Source organism: Protopterus annectens, chromosome 17.part0, assembly GCF_019279795.1.
Source record: "Protopterus annectens isolate FY-2018-M chromosome 17.part0, PAN1.0, whole genome shotgun sequence".
NCBI classification, from domain to species: Eukaryota; Metazoa; Chordata; order Ceratodontiformes; family Protopteridae; genus Protopterus; species Protopterus annectens.
In genome coordinates, this window is record NC_056751.1 from 523,495,868 (window position 1) to 523,518,359 (window position 22,492).

The 22,492-nt window shown below is 34.7% G+C and overlaps 1 protein-coding gene across 3 annotated transcripts in view; it reads left to right on the plus strand.

Annotated features, from left to right (window-relative positions):
* CADM3 (cell adhesion molecule 3) overlaps positions 1 to 22,492 on the plus strand; it is a 1,289,148-nt gene that overhangs the window by 406,265 nt on the left and 860,391 nt on the right. For all 3 annotated transcript variants that reach the window (XM_044059344.1, XM_044059345.1, XM_044059346.1), the window contains exon 4: positions 3,095 to 3,265. In XM_044059344.1, the coding sequence (XP_043915279.1) occupies positions 3,095 to 3,265 (171 nt within the window). The remainder of the gene's footprint in view (positions 1 to 3,094; positions 3,266 to 22,492) is intronic.

Consider the following 22,492-nt stretch of genomic DNA (forward strand, 5'->3'; position numbering starts at 1 on the left):
TTATATACTCTTTTTCTCTTTTCCTGTTTTTACCATACCCCCAGATTTATAATACTTATATTTATACAATTTTAGCACTAATCTCTTATATTTTTCATTTGTCCATTTTAATACATTTACAGATTTAATGAAGCAGCATATACCACTTGGTTAATTAACTCTAAACCTCCTCTTTCTTTACATACAAACTTCTCTTTTTACTTAGTTTAATCTAGAACCCCATATAAATGAAAAACACATTTGCAATAATTCCTTTTTTAAATACTGTTAGCAAAATAAAAGCTATGTTTCCCATCAGTAATGAATTTATCAAATAAGCCTTTTTTTGAATGATAATTTATAAGTTCTAAAGAAAAGACATGTTTGTTTTATTTCTTCTATTGTTCTTTTTTCCCATTGAATTCTACTTACATCTTTATTCCCAAATTTTTAATCTAACACAAGAAATTTAATTCATTGTAAAATATATACTCCCATCTTTACATCACATAAACCATTGCTTTTCTCTTTATTTAAAGCCATCCCTATTAACTCTAGACACTTATTTGGGCAAGTTATTACTTTGATCCAAATTTTGTGTTTTGCAATTAATGTAATGTCATTTGCATATGTTAACAAAACTGGAATTCATAACAATTCAGTGATGCTACCTCCTTCATTTTGTAATATATTTCACATATTATTAAATGCAAAGGGTACACAACTCATTAGGCATCTGTGTCTTTCACCACTCTTCATATATACCTCTTGGCTTAACTAGCCAGTTATAAAATAAATATATTTTATTATTACTGTATGCTGACATACATAATTTCCTAACTTATATACTTTCATTATTACCCATATGATTTCATGTCCAGTGGTGCCAAGTGCCTTATTAAGGTTTCCTATCATGATTTTCACTTTTTCTTTTCTATTCATATCATCCACAGCTTCCCTAACTATCATTAATAATTCCTGACAACTCTTCCCCTTTTTACTCTATATATATATATATATATATATATATATATATATATATATATATATATATATATATATCTTCCATAATATTTTTCATTTTACTTTCTAATCTATTTTCTATTATTTTCATAAAGCTCTTATAATCATTATTATTCAGTACTATCAGTCTCCAGTTTTTAACTGTTTTTTATCTTCCTTCTTCCATATGAATTTATGTATTCCACTATAACTCTTTATACATAAAACCTTTGTTTAACCATACATTCAAAATCTTTAAAAAATATTTTTTTTTATATTGCCAGTCCATTATATTTTTATATACTTCATAATCCATTCAGTCTGGTCCTCCAGCCAAATCTGTATTTACTTAGCCTAATATTTTATTTAGATCATTTAAAGAAGTCTCCTTTTCTAACTCTTTATTCTTTTTTTCTGTTAACTTTTTTCTTTCCATTTATTATTCACTACCTTCTTCTTTCTTTAAAAATTTCTTGTACAGATTGTACTATACTATTCAAAATATTTTCTCTGAGTTATTTCTATTTCTCCTTTTACATTTTTTATTTCTCTCATTGCACTACCATCTTCATTTACTTATCTATTTAAGTTACTTGATGCTTCCTTGCAAAAAATATATTTGCTTAAATAACAGTACCTGTATTTTTCTTGCATAAAATTCTTTTTTGTCAAGGTATGTTTTTATTATTCTGTTCAAAATCTTCCAACGCACCAGTATATGTCCTTTTATATTTTTCTCTCTACCTTTTTTCATGTCATTTTGCTACTATAAAAAATGTTTTTATATTTTTCTTTAAATATCCACCATTTACATTAATTTTTATAAAATGTTCTCATAGTAATATCTTTCAATAACTGTATTACTAATTTCTTTCCTTCTTCATTCTATCCTTTCTAATTTATCCTTTTTTATTTATTTGCCTATTTTTATATATTCCTTGTTTTCCTTTATCTTTTGCCGTATTACAAGATATTCCACAAAAATAAAAAAAAAATGTTTTGGGCTGTCCCAAGTATTTTATGACACCCCTATTCCCTACCACATTTATCATGCATGGTATATGTATAACTTTTTCTCTTTCTATTATTAACACAATATTATAGTCCCAGTCTCCAGTCCGTAAACCCCTTTTGTCATAAAGTTTTGCAATTTCCAGTACTCCTTTACGAAAAGATTTCAAATGTCCTTTCAAAGTCTCTCTTTCTACCCCTGTTCGAAATTGCACACACATTTTCTTTTTTTGTTTCCCTGTTAAATGTTTTTGTCACATAAAGTTTCCATGGGTTACAATCCTTTTTGTTTTCATATTTTTCAAGACTCTGAGTGTTTTCTTAGGATAGTCTTTGGTATGTATATAATATTAACTCAATGGTTATATTTTAAACTGAGATTTTTTATGCTGTATTTTTTAATCTGTAATTTGCACCAAAGTATAGACTATGTTTAGACTGTGTTTTCTATTCTAGAAGGGTATTTTTTAGCTGCGGCTTATTGGTTTTGCTTATGATTTTCAGGGCTATGTGTGGGAGAGCAGAGTGAAAATACAGTCAACATGGCTTTATATTAGGTTAAGAAATAATGACACAGTATGCTAGGGCAAACTAGTTTAATTAATGCATGGGAGACAAATTACTATGGGATGACAGACTAAAGATGCCTTTAGACCCAGGTCAACAGTATACAGTACATAGGAGTTCAGTACAGTATAAGGTATTAACCTTAGCCAATTGTAGGGCAGACTTCAGGAAACTTGTTTATGGGTACAGTTTCTCAGGGTAACATCCTTCAGGCAGGAGATTCTTGTATTTAGAATGTTTGAGGGGATCTTATTATTCAAGAAAATATTGTTCATTATGTGTACTCCTGGTTGTACAGAATGCTTGATTTGGAACAGTTCAGAGAAATGTTCAACTGGATTTATGTTATGTGATCTTGGGATGTCTTTTTGATTGCCATAAGGCAGTTTGTTGATGCATTATTCAGAACCAAGTGGAAATGCTGCCAGGGTCTGGAAAATCATAATAAGACTGATGAAAGTAGAATTGTTCATTTAATTATAATGAAAGATTACTTCATAACTTGATTATTCTTATTTCTACTTACTTCTTACAGCCCAGCACTTTCCCACAATGGAAGACCCAAGAGACCACACTTTCACTGTTTCCAGTTTGGTTGAGTTTAATGCAACAAAGTCAGATGACGAGGCGTCTGTCATATGCGCTGCAGAGCACCCTTCTATTACATCAGAAGCCAGCATCTCAGAGCAAAAGATTGAAGTACTCTGTAAGTCCCAGTTCATTTTTGGGTTCATATCACTCTGTTATGTGTTGGTATGTACTGTTCATTGTGGTATTGTGTAAGGTGTATAAACTGTGAATGAGGAGTGCTTTGTATAAGCTGAATTACATACAGTTCTGTCAGCTGTGCAATACTGAAATAAGTATGGTTGCAGGAGCTCTTGCATCAGCAAGCAAGTAAAAAATAAAAATGCTCATTTTGATTTTCCTACCGGCAAAGCGTTTCACAAACACAGTAACAAAATGCATCAGTCATTCGGAGATATGAGCCAATAGTTTTGGAGCAACTTGGCTACATCCATTGGTAGCAACCTAAAGAGTCACCAGGGAACAGCACAACAGAGTTCCAACTAGATGACTCTTGTTTCATGTGATAAAATCACTGATACCGTGTCACTTGAGGATACCATATATATGAAAATAATAAAGGTGCACTTATACAATGTAGCACATGCTCTTCAGCTGCATTCCACTTCATTTTGCATAACACAAATCACATTTTTGCTTGGAAGTTTAATCAAGCTGTATATTGTATTAGCTATACTTATTTATTTTTAATCATCTTTAATAAATTGTTTCAGTTTTAAAGAGTGACATAGTTACACATATGGTATCAGAAAACAAACCATGGGGGTGTGGGTGGTGTGGCCAAGATGCCAGTCTTATAGCAGCAGAAATCCATAGCTCTGTTTATATTTTAATATCCTGACAAGAAATGTACTTCAATTTTTAGAAAAATCTAAATAAAAGTATACTAAAAGTTAGATTAACATAGACACTTTATTATTTTCTAAAAAATAATGCATAGTCAAGAGAATTTTTTAATTATTCCTGTAAAAAAGTTTTCTACTGGAAATCTCAAGATCAGCAGCTTGAAGAACCCACACCAGGAGAATGCATTGAAGAAAGAACTGCATCTTATAATAGTAAACTTCCAAGAACTGTCACTAGAAATGGAAAAATTTGAAAACAAATTGGATATTATTAAACAGGAATGCAAATGGATGTTATCAAACAGGAATGCAGTAAACAACTGGAACTTCTAAATGGAATAGTAAAAAAAAATAATCTGAACAGATTCTTGCCTTAGAGCAAATAGTAACTAACCTAGATACTAGAGTGAAAAAAAATGAACATCAAAATGAATTTCTTCTGAAACAAAACACCAGGCTGATTGAGAAACTGGAAGACCTTGAAAGAAGATCAAGGAAGGAATAACATAAGAATGTATGGAATTCCTGAGAAAGAAGAGGATGCTAACATGATTCAATTCCTCAATAAGTGCTTCTGTCAGCAGCAAACATGCCTGAATCCCTCTCTTTTGGAATTGAGAGGGCTCTTCGATCCCTGGCAAATCCAGCTTCATCTCTGAGTTCATCTAACCCCAGGTCTATAATAGTTAGATTTCTTTCCTCGCAAGACATGGACTTAGTGCTGAAATCAGCTTGGACTAATTCCCTTATCAAGATGGGTGAAAAAGTTATTCATTTTGACAATGACTACACCTCTGCAGTCATATCCAAAAGAAAGGAGAGTGTTCCTCTAAGTCCTTGAAAAAAAAAAAAAACAATATTAAAGCTCAAATTCTTTTTCCTGCAAGAATAAAAAGTCACTTTGCCAGAAGGAGTGAAGATGACTCCCTACAAGAAGCAGTAGAATTTATCCAAAAGAAGAAAATACTGTTGGGCATAGAATAAACTGAATGGTCATTCCAGAGTTTGAAGAGACAGGCAACAAAAAAATGGATGGTCTGTGAAGGAAGGAGCAAACAAAACTAAGAAACTAAAGGACAAATTAATACATTTCTTCCACTTTTAAATGCTTTGTTTTATGAATCATAATATATTTGATTCTGGAAAGTCTCTGTGCTGTAAAGTAATTTGAATCATTGTTATTATTAACTTTCTCTTTTCCTTTCTATACCTACTTTTTCTAATTACATATAGTAATAAGTATTTAAATAACATTCTCTCTCTTTCTCTCTCTCTGTTCTTTCTTCCTAATCTTTTTGTTAGCAATGTTCATTTTCTCTCTTTTCCCAATTATAAATAGTTTACAAACTTTTCCCTTTTAAATAACTGCAAATGATGTATGTCTTCTAATTCTTCAGTAGTATTATAATTTGACTTAATACCAACATGCATTTTTTCTAGTGGGTGAGTGGTAGGGTAACAAGGTGTTTCTGATTAATGTTTCTAACTAGATGTTTTAGATACATGTAAATATTAATACGGTACATTAATGGTGTTTTATAGATTTTTTTTATAGATAGCTAAATATGTTTTATATATATATATATATATATATATATATATATATATATAAAATATATTTTATATATATATATATATATATATATATATATATATATAAATATAAATATATTTTATATATATATATATATATATATATATATATGTGTGTGTGTGTGTGTGTGTAGGATGACACTGGTGATCAAGAAGAGGAGGATGAGTGTGAGAGCAGCACCAAGGATCAAATGGTGGAAACTGAAAAAGTGTAATTGTGAGGTGATGTTCAGGGAAGAGTTAAGACAGGCACTGGGTGGAAGTGAAGAGTTACAGAATAGCTGGGTAACTACAGCAGAGCTAGTAAGAGAGTTGGCTAAAAAGGTGCTTGGTGTGACATCTGGAAAAAGGAAGGAGGACAAGGAGACCTGGTGGTGGAATGAAGAAGTACAGGAGAGTATACAGAGAAAGAAGTTGGCGAAGAAGAAGTGGAATTGTCAAAGAGATGAAGAAAGTAGACACGAGTATAAGGAAATGAGGTGCATTGCAAAGAGAGAGGTGGCGAAGGCTAAGGATAAGGCATATGAAAAGCTGTAAAAAAGGTTGGACACTAAGGAGGGAGAAAAGGACCTGTACTGATTGGCTAGACAGAGGGACCAAGCTAGTAAAGATGTGCAGCAGGTAAGGGTGATAAAGGATAATGAGGGAAACATACTCACAGGTGAAGAGAGTGGGTTGAGCAGATGGAAAGAGTACTTTGAGGGGTTGATGAATGAAGCGAATGAGAGGGAGAGAAGCTTGGATGATGTGCGGATAGTGAATCATGAAGTGCAGTGGATTAGCAAGGAGGAAGTAAGGATAGCTATGAAGAGGAGGAAGAACAGAAAGGCTGTTGGTGCAGATGACATACCTGTGGAAGCATGGAGGTGTTTAGGTGAAATGGCAGTGGATTTTTTAACTAGATTGTTTAATGAAATCTCGGAAATTGAGAGGATGCCTAAGGAATGGAGAAAAAGTGTTTTAGTACCGATTTTTAAGAATAACTGTGATGTAGAGCTGTAGTAACTACAGAGGGATTAAACTAATCAGTCACAGCATGAAGTTATGGGAAAGAGTAGTAGAAGCTAGGTTAAGAAGGGAGGTGATGATTAGTGATCAGCAGTATGGTCTCATGCCAGGAAAGAGCACTACAGATGCAATGTTTGCTCTGAGAGTGTTGATGGAGAAGTACAGAGAAAGTCAGAAGAAGTTGCATTGTGTCTTTATGGATTTAGAGAAAGCATATGACAGGGTGCCTAGACAGGAGTTTTGGTATTGTATGAGGAAGTCGGGAGTGTCAGAGAAGTATGTAAGAGTGGTACAGGATATGTACGATGGTAGTGTGACAGCAGTGAGGTCTGCGGTGGAATTGACGAATGCGTTTAAGGTGGAGGTGGGATTACATCAAGGATCAGCTCTGAGCCCTTTCTTATTTGCAATGGTGATGGACAGGTTGACAGACGAGATCAGACAGGCGTTCCTCATGGACTATGATGTTTGCAGATGACATTGTGATCTGTAATGAGAGTAGGGAACAGGTGGAGGAGACCCTGGAGAGATGGAGATATCCTCTAGAGAGAAGAGGAATGAAAGTCAGCAGGACTAAGGCAGAATATATGTGTGTGAATGAGAGGGAGGATAGAGGAATGGTGAGGATGCAGAGATTAGAGGTGGCGAAGGTGGATGAGTTTAAATACTTGGGATCAACAGTTCAGAGTAATGGTGAGTGTGGAAGAGAGGTGAAGAAGAGAGTACAGGCAGGATGGAGTGGGTGGAGAAGAGTGTTAGGAGTGATTTGTGACAGACGAGTACCAGTAGGAGTGAAAGGGAAGGTCTACAAGAGGGTAGTGAGACCAGCTATGTTATATGGGTTGGAGACAGTAGCATTGACAAAAAAGCAGGAGTCAGAGCTTGACGTGGCGGAGTTGAAGATGTTAAGATTTGCACTGGGTGTGACAAGGATGGACAGGATTAGGAATAAATATATTAGAGGGTCAGCCCAGGTTGGAAGGTTTGGAGACAAAGCCAGAGAGGCAAGATTATGTTTGTTTGGACATGTGCTGAGTAGGGATGCAGAGTATATTGGGAAAACAATGCTAAGGATGAAGCTGCCAGGTAACAGGAAAAGAGGAAGGCCTAAGATAAGGTTTATGGATGTGGTGAGAGAGGACATGCAGGTGGTTGGTGTGACAGTGTAAGATACAGAGGACAGGAAGAAATGGAAACAGATGATCCGCTGTGGCGACCCCTAACAGGAACAGCCAAAAGAAGAGGAAGATATATATTTATAGATATATATATATATATATATATATATATATATATATATATATATAAGATTCCCTTTTTAACTGGTGGGTAAATGAACTGTTATAATATGTTTTTTTGATTTGAGGCAGCTGCCATCACTTGAAAATATTTGTTTTTATATAAAAGGGTTAATTTTTTTCATAATGAAGTTTTGTGAGGAAACTGGTGGTCTGTGTGACTGTTCTCATTGTGGAAATTCATGACATGCGCTGACAAGGCAGCTTGAGCATTTTTTTTTTTTTTTTGCCTTCTGTAAACTCTAAAAGCTTCAAGATCTGAATTTCCTGCCGAAAATGCTTTTTTCTTCACTAGAGACAACTTCTGTTGTGCAGGAGCCTATTTAGATACGTTTTAACAAGTTTATGAAGCTACAGCTTGAGGAAGTAACCGTGATGACATCACTTGACCTTTTGAACTTGTTGAATGGTTGTACTTAGAATTCTTTTCTTTTGAAATTCTGTTATCCTTCACTAGATTCTTTAAATGGTAAATAATTAGTTCTGATAAAAGTGTTTATCTCCTTTGAAAATGCTTATGTTCTCTTATAGATGCATACATTCTGCAGATTCAATGACACTATTAATAACTAAATAACATCAAGTGAACTAAGAGCTGCATTAGAAAACTCATTATGAATATTAACGTCAGACTTATGTAACTAAACAGAGGGTTGTGAGGTCCCTTTTTTCTCTCTCTCCCTCCCCTCTCTGATGAATGAAGTTAACATAGATAGTGTTAATACATATGAGTAATATGTGTATAATTGCAAAATATAATGATTATGTTGTAATAAGTGTTATATATTCAACAGATCCTTACATGAAAAATATTAGATAGATGACTGATAAAATAGTTAAATCATCTGATGTTTCTTAAAAAGTCTTGGAAATATTGGCAATCTTCTTAACCTTCACCTTCTAATGTTTATACATACTTTGATCTGATATATCACTTGACCTTTTGAACTTGTTGAATGGTTGTACTTAGAATTCTTTTCTTTTGAAATTCTGTTATCCTTCACTAGATTCTTTAAATGGTAAATAATTAGTTCTGATAAAAGTGTTTATCTCCTTTGAAAATGCTTATGTTCTCTTATAGATGCATACATTCTGCAGATTCAATGACACTATTAATAACTAAATAACATCAAGTGAACTAAGAGCTGCATTAGAAAACTCATTATGAATATTAACGTCAGACTTATGTAACTAAACAGAGGGTTGTGAGGTCCCTTTTTTCTCTCTCTCCCTCCCCTCTCTGATGAATGAAGTTAACATAGATAGTGTTAATACATATGAGTAATATGTGTATAATTGCAAAATATAATGATTATGTTGTAATAAGTGTTATATATTCAACAGATCCTTACATGAAAAATATTAGATAGATGACTGATAAAATAGTTAAATCATCTGATGTTTCTTAAAAAGTCTTGGAAATATTGGCAATCTTCTTAACCTTCACCTTCTAATGTTTATACATACTTTGATCTGATGCATATTTCTGGCATATCTATGTATTAGTGGTGCTATTATCATATGTGACATATTCATATAACTAAGGATATATTGGATACTCTCATTCTAATGTATATTTCATGTATTCAAATTTTTTTGTTGCTTTCATAATGCTTTTCTTTTGTTTTATACTATATTCTAAGCAGAGATCTATAATTTGTGTCTTTTGGTATTGGAGAAGTTGATGGATATTTTAGTTAAGTTTTTAAGAGTAGGGACCTGATTTATTTAGCTAGCTGCAGGGTATGCAGTTGTTTTCATATTGGAAAGACGAATAAATCCCTTATTGAACGCATTAAGGAGCATCTCTCTTCTATTAATCAACATGATATACACAATGTGTTAGCTAGGCATTGCTCTGAATATAGACCAGATCATGTCTTTTGGTTTAGGGTGGTTGAAGTAGTGAGATCGAATGTACGAGGTGGGGATTTTAGGAATTGCACATAAGAACGTGAGTTCTATTGGATTCTTCGTTTACAGGCTGAGAAGTTTCCAGGTATGAATGGAAGGACTTCGGTTAACCCTGTTTTGAAGGGACAAAGTCTCTTCAAGTAAAGTGATATATATATTGTTAAGTGCATTTTTTGTATTGATGTTATGTCATTTTTACAAATGGAACCCTGTTCCTTTTACACTGAGTGTATGAATAGTTTTGCTTAATTGCTTGAAATTCTTCATTGATTTTTTTCTAATTGATGCATTAATGTTTTAGTATATATATATATATATATATATATATATATATATATATATATATATATATATATAAATAATGTTTTAGTTTGGTTTTATCTGATGAAGCACATATTTCCGTGTGAAAGCGCTTACTTGTTCAACAATAAATGTTTAGTTTATGCCTTCGGCTGTGGCGTGGTGCATATATCTTTGTTTTATATTCAAAGTTTTTAACTAAACCAGAAACGTTATGTTTCATGTAAAGGTTTGTAAATAGTTTGGGGTTTTTGAAAATAGTGCTTAATACACGGTTTGCATCCATAATAAGTAAGTTTTCAGTAGATTTCAAGTCAACACAGAAGAAAGGTCTTTCGGTTAGCTTATAAATATTTATCATTAAATATTAATGGTTTGAACAATAATCTCAAAAGAGCTGGTTTACTTAAATATATCAAAATGCATAAAGCCCAGATCATCTTTTTACAGGAAACCCATCTATTAAAAAAAGATCTACAAAAATACTCATTCAGTGGCTATACCATTCTGGCTGATTTATGTTTTAAGGCTAAGAGAAGGGGCACTCTTATTCTATGTAAAAAATGCTTATACTATGCCAAGAATTAAAGATACAATTTCAGATAAAGATGGGATGCTAAGCATGGTTATTTTGGAAATCAATAGGAAGTATTATACTTTGATTAATACATACTGGATACCACAACTGAGTACTAAATGTGTTGACAGATATCTGGACCTGATTACTTTAAATGCAAAAGGAGAAATTATAGCAACAGGTGATTTTAACTGCCTATTATCAGGCAATGATACTGCTAAAAATGTTAAAATAAAACTAACATCTCAAGCCAAGAAGTTAAATGACTTTACAAACCAGATGAACCTTAAAGATATACATGGTCTAAGAGAACATTATTCCTTATTCTATACTTAATATTCATATCCGTTTGGTACACAAATAAACATAGATAAGGTCTTTGTAGCAAATAATATATATACTCTTAAAAACTTTACATTAACTATGCATACAGATGATTTAAGATTTCTACAGAGAATTCCTGCTTACATAACTATGTTAAAAGACTTTAGAGAATGGATAATGAAAGAAATAGACATGTTTATGGAAACAGATAATGGTGAAGTGACTGATACTATGGGATACCTTTAAAGTTTATATATATGGTAGAATAAAATCTTGGTACCTTAAAAAAGGAGAGAGTGGGACAAAGAGCTTTTAAACTAACAAAAAAAAAACATACACAAGATAAAAATGGATGCAAAACCAAATAAAGTAGCACATAACGAAATTACTAAGTTAAATCAAAAATGCTTAGTTCTGAATCATAAGGTAGCTATAAACCTGGAAAAACTGAAATTACAATCTTATGCTGTAAATCCCAAATATCTACTTAAAACAGTGGTAAAATGCAAAAAAAATAAATAAATATTCAAAATCTTAATAATGAGATTAAATATAAAAGTGATGGTTCAGTTAAGAGTGCATCTAACTTAATGGGCATATTAGAAGTGTTCAAAAACTACTATAAAGATATAAATAATACACCACTTTTAGAAACAGATAATGTAATAAATAATTTTATTCAAGAAAATATAACTACTAAGGTGTCAGTGCAACAAAATAACATATTAAATAAACAAATAACACAAACAGAAGTGAAAGACCAAATAAAAAATTGAAAAGATAATAAAGCTCCAGGACTGGATGGAATAATTCCTGAACAATATAAGATTTTCCTGAATATATAATAAAGGAAATGATGAGTGCCTTTGCTATGATTAAGCAAAAATGTACAACACCCCCATTATGGAAATACTCAGTTATCTCACCCATATTAAAACAAGGTAAGGACCCCGCATCTTGTGATTCATATAGGCCATTTTCATTAATAAACACTGATTATAAAATTTTCATAACAATATTAGCTAATAGGATAAAGAAAATATTATCTAATCTAATATATAATGATCAGACAGGGTTCAGTCTTCACAAAAAAGTGCAAGATAGCATTATTAAATTACTATCTATAGACATAGCATGCAAACACAAATAACAACTAACTTCTATCAGCCTAGACATAGAAAAGGCTTTTGATTCTATTAGTTGGATTATCTACAAATAATTCTGATTGGTTTTGAATTCTCCTCAGATTTTGTCAACTTATTAATGAAAATTTGTAGTGAGGCACAAGCTAATGTGAAAATTGGATCATAACTAGGAACATGATTCTTTTGTTTGTGTATATGGGATACTCAAAACACAAAAAGGAGTGAGAGAATTATGGAACACATTGGGGATACTAAAATTAAAAAGTTGGAAAAGCCTGTGACAGCCTATTTTTTGGGAATGCCTAGAGGATAATGAAATTAATTATGTTTTCACTGTGCTGGCTAAGCCTATTCTATCATGAGGTGGGACTTGCACTTTGTTTTGTTATTTTAACATATTAGACATTAATTCTAAGATGTTTGAAACATAAACATCTTATACCACTTTTGACACATTCATTTTAATTATTATAGAAGGTATTTACTAGTTCGTGTGTTTACAGTATTGATTTTGAATTCACAAATATTGTTTATTTGCTTCCCACATATTTGTTTAAATTGGTTAAATGAGTTTTTGCACCTTATAAAAGTGTTATGGTTCATAATGTAATCACAATTGTAATCAGATCCTCATTGGGCTAATGACTGAGGTATCAGAATGTGTGACATGAGAAATAATGCTGGCAATCTCTTTACTGGAGTGTTTGTCCATTTTTTTAATTTTTATTATACCATTTTCATTGGAATGCCTGTATTTCTCATACGGAATAGCAACCAAATAGCAACAAATGCTGAGAACATCTGCTTCTAAGTTTGGACAGTTACAAATTGATAAGAAGGATAAATGTTAGCCCTCAGATAATGAAGGGCAGGAATGGGATGAGGGCTCATTTTGGGCTAGAGCTAGTAGTACATTTACTTAAGGAAACAGAAGACCAGTAGGGGTAAGTCAAAACTGGAATTTAGTTTTGCAGAAATACAAGGCCAAAATTATGTCACAATTGTTGGAATTAAGAATATTGGATTTTTTTAACTATATAAACTAGGCCTACAACAACAGGACTAGTTATTTAAAATAATGAAATGAGTTGGGAAGATGAAAAACCTAGACTTAAATTTTACCATTTGCCATTGTTTCATATCACTCCTTGAAATGCTTTTTATAAGGTAAAGTTATTTATTTATTTATTGATTGTTTGATGTTTTGTTAATATGTAATGCTTTGTCAAGCTGGATATAATCATTACTCTAGCTCCAACACCCTAGCCCAAAGGTTCCTAGAATTTATAAACTCAAATGCTATGGAACAACTTGTTACCACTCCCACAAGAGGGGAAAACATACTGGACCTGATCATCACCAACATGGGGACTCTATGCTCCAGACCAGAAGTGTATCCCTCATTGGTAAGATCAGACCATAAACTAATCTAACTGGATATTCACATCCCGACTCCACCCCCTGCCCTGAAAGCCACAGTGAAAACTTCTCTAATGCAAATTTCACACTCCTCAAAACTGAGGTGGAATCCTTCAAAGCCCCCGGGCCTGTGGAAAATACGTACCAGACCGCAGAATCCTTTATAAACGCATTCTATGAACACCATCAGGAATGCATGAATCATGCAAACCCAAATAAAACCAATTCCCAATCCTCCAAAGGCAGATGTCCTGGCTGGTGGACCCCAGCCATAAACAAACTATACAATAGAAGGAGGAAGCTACTACATGATAGAGCAAAATCCCAAAAAGGGAAGGCATCTCTGATCAGTATTAGCAAAAAACTACGGGCACTCATAAAATCGTCTAAGGCCAGCTTTGAGAGAAAAATTGCACAGGACACTAAGGATAACCACAAGGCTTTCTTTAGTTATGTTAGGAACCTGGGTGGGAATTCCCACATATGCTCAGAATTAGTCCAAAATGACAAAAAATACATCAAACCCACAGACATTGCCAACATCCTAGCTGAAAGGTTCAGCGCAAACTTCTCCCCCCCCCCTCCCCACCAAAAGGGCAAATATCTATCCCAGCAGAGTGCTGCCCCCCTGACATCTCAGATGCTCAGGTAAGAGCTGCCATCTCCAAAGCAAAAAACACAGCATCAATGGGACCAGACGGTGTCCCGGGCTGCGTCCTACATGAACTCCAAGAAGAGCTAAACCCAAACATAAAACTACTGTTCAATCTCAGCCTTACTACAGGATATGTACCCAAAGAGTGGCGTACAGCAACAGTGGTCCCTCTCCACAAAGGTGGTGCCTCAACGGATCCTGGAAACTATCGCCCCATAAGCCTGACTAGCTTGGTCTGCAAAGCTATGGAAAGGATCATCATGGACCTCATAAATAAAGATATTGGGGACCTACAGACACTGGATCCTACCCAGTTTGGCTTTGTTAAGGGCAGATCCTGCCTCTTAAACCTGGTTGATTTCTTTGAAACAGTCACTAAGGCCATTGGTGAGGGGAAGGTGGTCCACACAGCTTACCTGGACCTCGCAAAAGCCTTCGATACAATACCCCACTCGGGCATTATAGATAAGCTCACCAGCTTAAATATAAACCCCTATGTCACTAGATGAGTTGCAAACTGGCTCAAGGACAGAACCCACATGGTTAGAATTGCTGGTGCCATGTCAGACTCCAAACCAGTTACAAGTGGCGTCCCACAAGGCTCAGTCCTGGGACCTCTCTTGTTCGGTATATATTTCTCGGAGGTACAGGCCAACACGGAAGGACTGTGGCTGACCAAGTTTGCAGATGACTGCAAACTGGGAACCATAATCGACACTCCAGCTGACACAAGCATCCTCCAAAAGGGCCTCATAGAAACAGACAACTGGTGCCAGAGCCATGGCCTCAAGCTAAATGCCAAAAAGTGTATAGTCATCCCCTTTGGCAAAAACAAAGTGCCCACAAATTACCACATAGGTGGTAATTCATTAAGTACAGAATAAGTAATTAGGGACCTGGGGACCCAAGTTGATAGCAATCTCTCATTTGACAACCACGTGGCCAAAGTGGTTAGAAAAACATTTTATATAGCCCACCTAATCATGAAGGGATTCACATCTAGATCAGGGGAGGTCATCGTGCCTCTTTACTCATCCCTCATCAGGCCCATAATTGAGTACAATGCTCCTTTTGGGATGTACCTTACCAGACACCTGCAGCAACTGGAAAGACCCCAAAAGTACCTCACCAAGAGGATCAAAGGGCTCAAACAGATGGCATATGCTGCCCAGTTAAAGAAACTCCAGCTCTACTCAGTGGCATACTGCCTGCTCAGAGGCGATCTGTGCTGACGTATAAAGCCATGTCCAAACCGGAATTAATGGACATGCTGCACCTCAGAAAATCCAAATCCCATCGAGCTACATGCTCGAGAGACTTAAACCTCAGCACTGAAATAAATAGGACATGTTGGAGGGACAGATTCATAACCCAGAGGCTCCCTTCACTCTGGAATAAAATCCCAGTCCAGGTTAGGCAGAGTCCCTCATTGACTCTCCCCATGAGGAATTTTGATGAGTGGATGGGAGATCGTAGGTTTACCCCGGGTATCACTTCTGTGTCACTGTTAGACAGAGGCACAGTATACTAACCTCGAAAAAGGGCATAGCAAAATTAATTTAAAATGGGTGGCGAAAGCCAAACACACTCTGGCTAGGCTTATAAATGCCCTAGGGCAGATAGCCTAGTATGAACATATGAACCTATGAACCTATAATAATTTTTCTGTAGCTATTCTAATTTTTTTAACATCTTTTCAATTTTTAAATAAATTTGTTCTAATAAAAAAAAGCTGATTTTTAAAGTATGCCTTCTACTTTTAATTGTTTCATCTAAAATTCAAAATCACTTCTGTATGTAGTTAATGTCAGTCTACACAAGTATAGGTAGCACCCTCGTATCATGTATTTTTTGTTTAATATTCTGTAATTTCATTTCAGCAACATTAAGTAGCTCTAATAACATAGCAGACCTTAAGTGTAGCTTGAACAAACGCATTCAACATTACTAATATTATTACTTTCTCTTCAGTTCTACATGAAGCATGATAACATTTTGTTACTCAGGTAAATTTAAAGTTCCCTTGTTTCTGTCTTTTTTTCTTACATAAACAATGCCCTTTCCTTCAATTTTGACTGGGTCAAATAATATTTCTATTTTTGTGTTGTGTGTAGTGTGTGTGTGTGTGTGTGTGTGTGTGTGTGTGTGTGTGTGTGTGTGTGTGTGTGTGTGTGTGTGTGTGTGCATCTGCATGTATTAATATCTATATCTAAATGTGTGTGTCTCTCTCTTTATATTTATATATATATATATATATATATATATATATATATATATATATATATATGTATATATATATATATATATATATCTACACACACACACACACACACACACACACACACACACACACACACACACACACACACACACATACACTGGATGAAAAACATTTACACACCCCTGTTAAAAATGACAGGTTTTTGTGATATAAAAAAATAATGACACCACAATAAATCATTTCAAAACTTTTCCCACCTTTAATGGGACCTATAGCCTGTATAATTCAATTGAAAAACAAACAAATCTGTTAGGGGAAAAATATAAAAAACAAAAAAAGTACAATAAGCTGGTTGCATAAGTGTGGACACCCTTAAATGAATACTTTGTTGAAGTACTTTTTGATTTGATTACAACATTCAGTCTTCTTGGTACACACCTGCCATCAATTAAAGGGACTCTGATTAACCCCAAATAAACTTTAGTTGTCCTAGTAGGATTTTTCTGACAGTTACTCAGTTGCCTGCTACAGCAAAAGCCATATGATTTACAGAGGGCTAACAAAACATCAAAGGGATCTCATTGTTGAAAGGTTTCAGTCAGAAGAAGGGTACAAAAAACATTTCCACAGCATTGGATATACCATGGAACACAGTGAAGACAGTCATCAAAAAGTGGAGAAAATATGGGACAACAGTGACATTGCAAAGAACTGGATGTCCCTCCAAAATTGATGAAAAGAAAAGACAAAAACTGGTGAGTGAAGCTGCCAAGAGACCTACAGCAATACTGAAAAAGCTGCAGTAATTTCTGGCAAGTACTGGTTGTGTACTACATGTGACAATAATCTCCCATATTCTCCATATGTCTGGGCTATGGGTTAGAGTTGCAAGACACAAACCTTTTCTTACACAGAAAAACATCCAAGCCCAGCTAAAATAATACACCAAGTCTCTCAAAAGCATGTGTGAAAATGTGTTATGGTATGATGAGACCAAGGCTGAACTTTTTGGCTGCATTTCCGAAAGACATATTTGTCGCAAAAGCATCAGCAAAAGAACACCATCCCCATGGTGAAGCATAGAGGTGGCAGTATCATGCTTTGGGGTTGCTTTTCTTCAGCTGGAACTGGGGCTTTAGTCAAGGTGGAGGGAATTATGAACAGTTCCAAATACCAGTCACTTTTGGCCCAAAACCTTCAGGTGTCTGCTAGAAAGCTGAAGATGAAGAGGATTTCACCTTTACAACAATGACCCCAAGCATACATCCAAAACAACAAAATAATGGTTTCACCATAAGAAAATTAAAGTTTTGGACTGGCCCAGCCAGAGCCCAAACGTAAATCCAAAAGAAAATCTGTGGTGTGACCTGAAGAGGGCTATGCACAAGAGATGCCCATGCAATTTGACAGATTTGGAGTGCTTTTGCAAGGAAGAGTGGGCAAATATTGCCAAGCCAAGATGTGCCATGCTGATGGACTCCTACCCAAGAAGACTGAATTCTGTCATTAAATTAAAAGATGCTTCAAATAAGTATTAGTTTAAGGGTATGTACACGTATGCAACCAGCTTATTGTGCATTTTTTATTTTTTTATTTTCCCCTAACAGATTTGTTTGTTTTTCAATTGAATTGTACAGGTTATAGGTCACATTAAAGGTGGAAAAAGTTTTGAAATTATTTATTGTGGTCTCATTTTTTTATATCACAAAAACATGACATTTTAACGGGGGGGGAGGGTAAAGTTTTTATCTCCACTATATATGCACATGTTTATATAACATTTATTTACCGGGAAAGTCCGACTTGGAGCAAAGCCAATTTTGAGTGGAGGCCCGGATAGAAACAATTCAGACACATGTCTTTGTACCATGGGAGGAACTGGAGCACCTAGAGGAAACCCAAATAAACGAAGGGAGGACATGCAGACTCCTCTGCACAAAAGGCACCTTAGCCAAGAATTAAACTGGAGAACCTGTTGCTGTGAGGCGACAACGCTACCACTGCACATATATACATATGTGTATGAATATGCATTCATGTTTCTATATAGAGTATATCAAGTATGGTCAAACATTCAAAATATTGAACGTCAGAACATAGACTAAAACTGCACTGAAGTCACATAATTGAAAATAAAGAAGAAAAACACAATAAACATATACACAAGCACATAAACACAAACACACACACACACACTCACACACACACACACACATACACACACACACACACACACACACACACACACACACACACACACACACACACACACACACACAAACGCACTCACATGGTTAGCTGTTTTTAGTTGATTTAAGTTAAAAGTGACTTCTGTTTTGTCGACACACTTTGGACAACAAAATCAAAATAAATGGTTGGCAGTTTGTGCAAGATTAGACGATCCCCTCAGTTGGGGAATATGCCCTTTCCCTGGAGTTTGTGCAATCTTGGAGGTGGAAGAAATAATTATCAGGGTATGTGGGGATGCAGAGGGCACTTTATTTTAAAAATTATACCGTGAATAAAGCAAATAAGTAAAGTGACCATATTTGTTCTCCACAAGATAAGGAAAAAACAGTTATCAGAAGAAACACAACCACACAAAAATTCAAAAACAAATAATATATTTATTGCATGCAAAACTTTTGAGCACATCTCTATGACACTTTATAATTTTAAGAAGATGTTATGTTTACATTGAGAAATGGCTACTCTGCTTCCTTTTTTTTCAATTTTGTGTGGTTGTGTTTTTCCTGGTTTGTGTCATTTCGGCTTTTCCTGGTTAGGGGTTGCCACAGCGGAACTCCTGTCCGCTAATGATTGGCAGTTGTTTTTTACGTGCCGAGTTGCCAGCCCTGACGCACAACCTTCAATGAAGGTACGCCCATTCACGCATGTCTTCACGCAGAAGACGCTCTAGCTGAGAATTGAACCGGACAGCGTCTTATAGTGAGGCGACAACGTGATTGACTAAAATTTGCATAGTCTGAAAAATAGACTTGGAATGCATGTTGATGATTGTTTTTTAATGTAATTGTGTCAGAGGCATTAACAACATTTACTTTGTGGAGGCTTGAGGATTGCAACTGAATCTGTGTGTGATAGATATACATACATATTAATTTACCAATTAATGTACTACGGTGGCTAAAGACTAAATTCCCTACTCCCCTCTTATCAACACACACACACACACACACACACACACACATGTCATCTTCAGTAATACATGCTAACTTAACCCTATCTCTATACATTAACATACCCTCCTGTAATGCTACCACTGTTGAGACAAATTTGAGGCTAATGTTATGTGGGGGGCGGGTGGTTAATTTTCCTCTCTTGATATAAATAAATATATATATATATATATATGTTCATCTATATATATATATATATATATATATATATATGAGTCTATGTTGCTTGATTAAAATTTCACTATCTCGAAAAAGCAACATCGAGACCCATTAAAGCGAAAGTACATTAGATCGAAAGTGCACTTTTGCAAAAGCCAGTTCTCCTCACCAGCAAAAAAAAAGAAAAAAACTTCCTTAAACAGTATTTTACAGGGGAGCACCCTCTCTGCACTCCCCACACCGCCCTCTTAAATATACCAACTCCGAGATCGCACTATTATTATATATATATATATATACTATATATATTTCCTTATCCCCACTGTAATGTGCTTCGGAGAACCAGCTTTTGAGAAAGTGCACTTCCGCTTCAGTGGGTTCGATCTTCTGGTTATATGTATACACACACACACACACACACACACACACATATATATATATGTGTGTGTGCATGGTTTCACTTTAGTATCTCGAAATACTGAAACACCGAAACTCTAATGGCCGAGTTCAGAATACCAATGTTTTAGTATTTCGAAATACTGAAGTGGCACGAAAAACATATTTAAATTCAGAAAAGTGCTGTTTCTGCAGGGGCAAGCCCCCTGCATTCACCCGCACTTAAATATCACATCCCCATGATTGCACTTCTGCATATGGCGCGGAATGGGAGATTTCCCTTTTCTCCACTGTAGCGCAATCTTGGAGTTGGTATATTTAAGTAGAGAGGGTGTGGGGGTGCAGGGGAGCTTACCCCCCTGCATAAATGTTGTATGTAGTGTTTTTTTTTTTATATTGCACTTCAGTATTTCGGAATACTGAAACATCAGAATTCTGGTTTCGTCAATTTCAGTTTCCTTGCTTCAGTATTTCGAGATACTGAAGTGAAACTATATATATATATATATATATATATATATATATATATATATATATATATATATTATATATATATATATATATATATATATATATATATATATATATATATATATATATATACATACACGTATATATATATATATATATATATATATATATATATATATATATAATTTATTAATTTATTTATTGCATTTGTTTACTGGGATAAATCCACTGGGCCTTAAAGAGCTCATTTTCAGTGGAGGCCCGGGGAGAAAAGCTCCAACGAGATACAGAAAAAATATAAACATTAATTAGTACAGAAGCAGAAACAGTGTTACAGATAGTAAATGTAGTAACATATACAGAATATATACATAAAAGCAGAATTCAATGAATTCAATCAGACTGGTATAAACAGAGATCAGTATTATTGTACCAGAATCAACAAGTGAAGATAAAAATAAATATGGAGAAAATATCATCAGTCACTAGTAGCAAAAGACATAGGAGTTTAGTAAACATATAAGCAGAGTGAAGAGGTTAGGTTATAGAGCAGGAAAATAGCCAGTAGGAATTGCAATGATTTTTCAGCATTTGTTTGAAGGTGGTGGTGCTGCCTGTGTTTCATATAGAAGGAGGAAGTGAGTTCCATAGTTTTGCGATGGTGAAGGCATAGAGGAGTTGACTAGCAGGTAATGTGGGCTTATCTACTTTTAGAAGTAGATGATTTTTCAGATCTTAGATGCCTGCTGGAATGGTATTTGGCAAGTAGAGTGGAGAGAGCAGTACAGTCTGTGGGTCTGTAGATTATTTTGTGCACAGGAGTTAGTTGGGTGAATTAGAGATGGTGAGGGAGTTCCAGCCACCCTAATTGTTTCAGTGACTTACAATGGTGCGATGAGAATGTGGTCTTGGTGGCAAATTTTGCTATTCTGTTGTAACACATAGCAAGTTTGGATTTTGTAGAATTTCGGATATTAGTGAGGAGAGGGGCACCATAAAGGAGAGAGGATAATAAAAAGGTAGTTGCAAGGGTTTGTCTAGTATATATATATATATATATATATATATATATATATATATTTATATATGTATATATATATATATATATATATATATTTTTTTTTTTTGAGTGTTTATTTTGTCAATATTTTAGATACACAATAGATCCATATATATATATATAATATATATATATATATATATATATATATATATATATATATATATAGATGAATATACACAGACACACACAAACACACACGCGCGCATGCGCGCGCACACACAGACACACACACACACACACACACACACACACATAGGTAGACAAGAATATGCATCCTGTCAGGACTCATTCTAGGGACTGGTGCATACCTCTCAACCTGGAAACATCAAAACTCTGGACATGGCCAATGAAAAATAGGTACAAATCTGTACGCTGATTAACATCTAATTTGCATACACAATTATGTAACCCCATCCACTTCAATGGAATTATGGGATACCAACTTTTAAACGCAAACTGAAGAACAGACAACCAAAATATGGTACTAAAGTCCCCCCTGCAGCCATTCCAATGTCCCATTACCTGGCAGTTTCATCCCATTTACCATAAACACTAATGTATGCATACTGCTTTACTTCTACAATGATTATTTGGATTTTATTTTTACATTGTGCAGCACAACAATGCACAAACACTAACAGATATCTGCTAAATAAAGCAATACTTTCTCAATGAAAATAGACTTGGCATTAAAACTTCTCTGCCCTTGAAACTCACATTCATTGAAATAGCATTTAAACCCATACCACATCCAAAG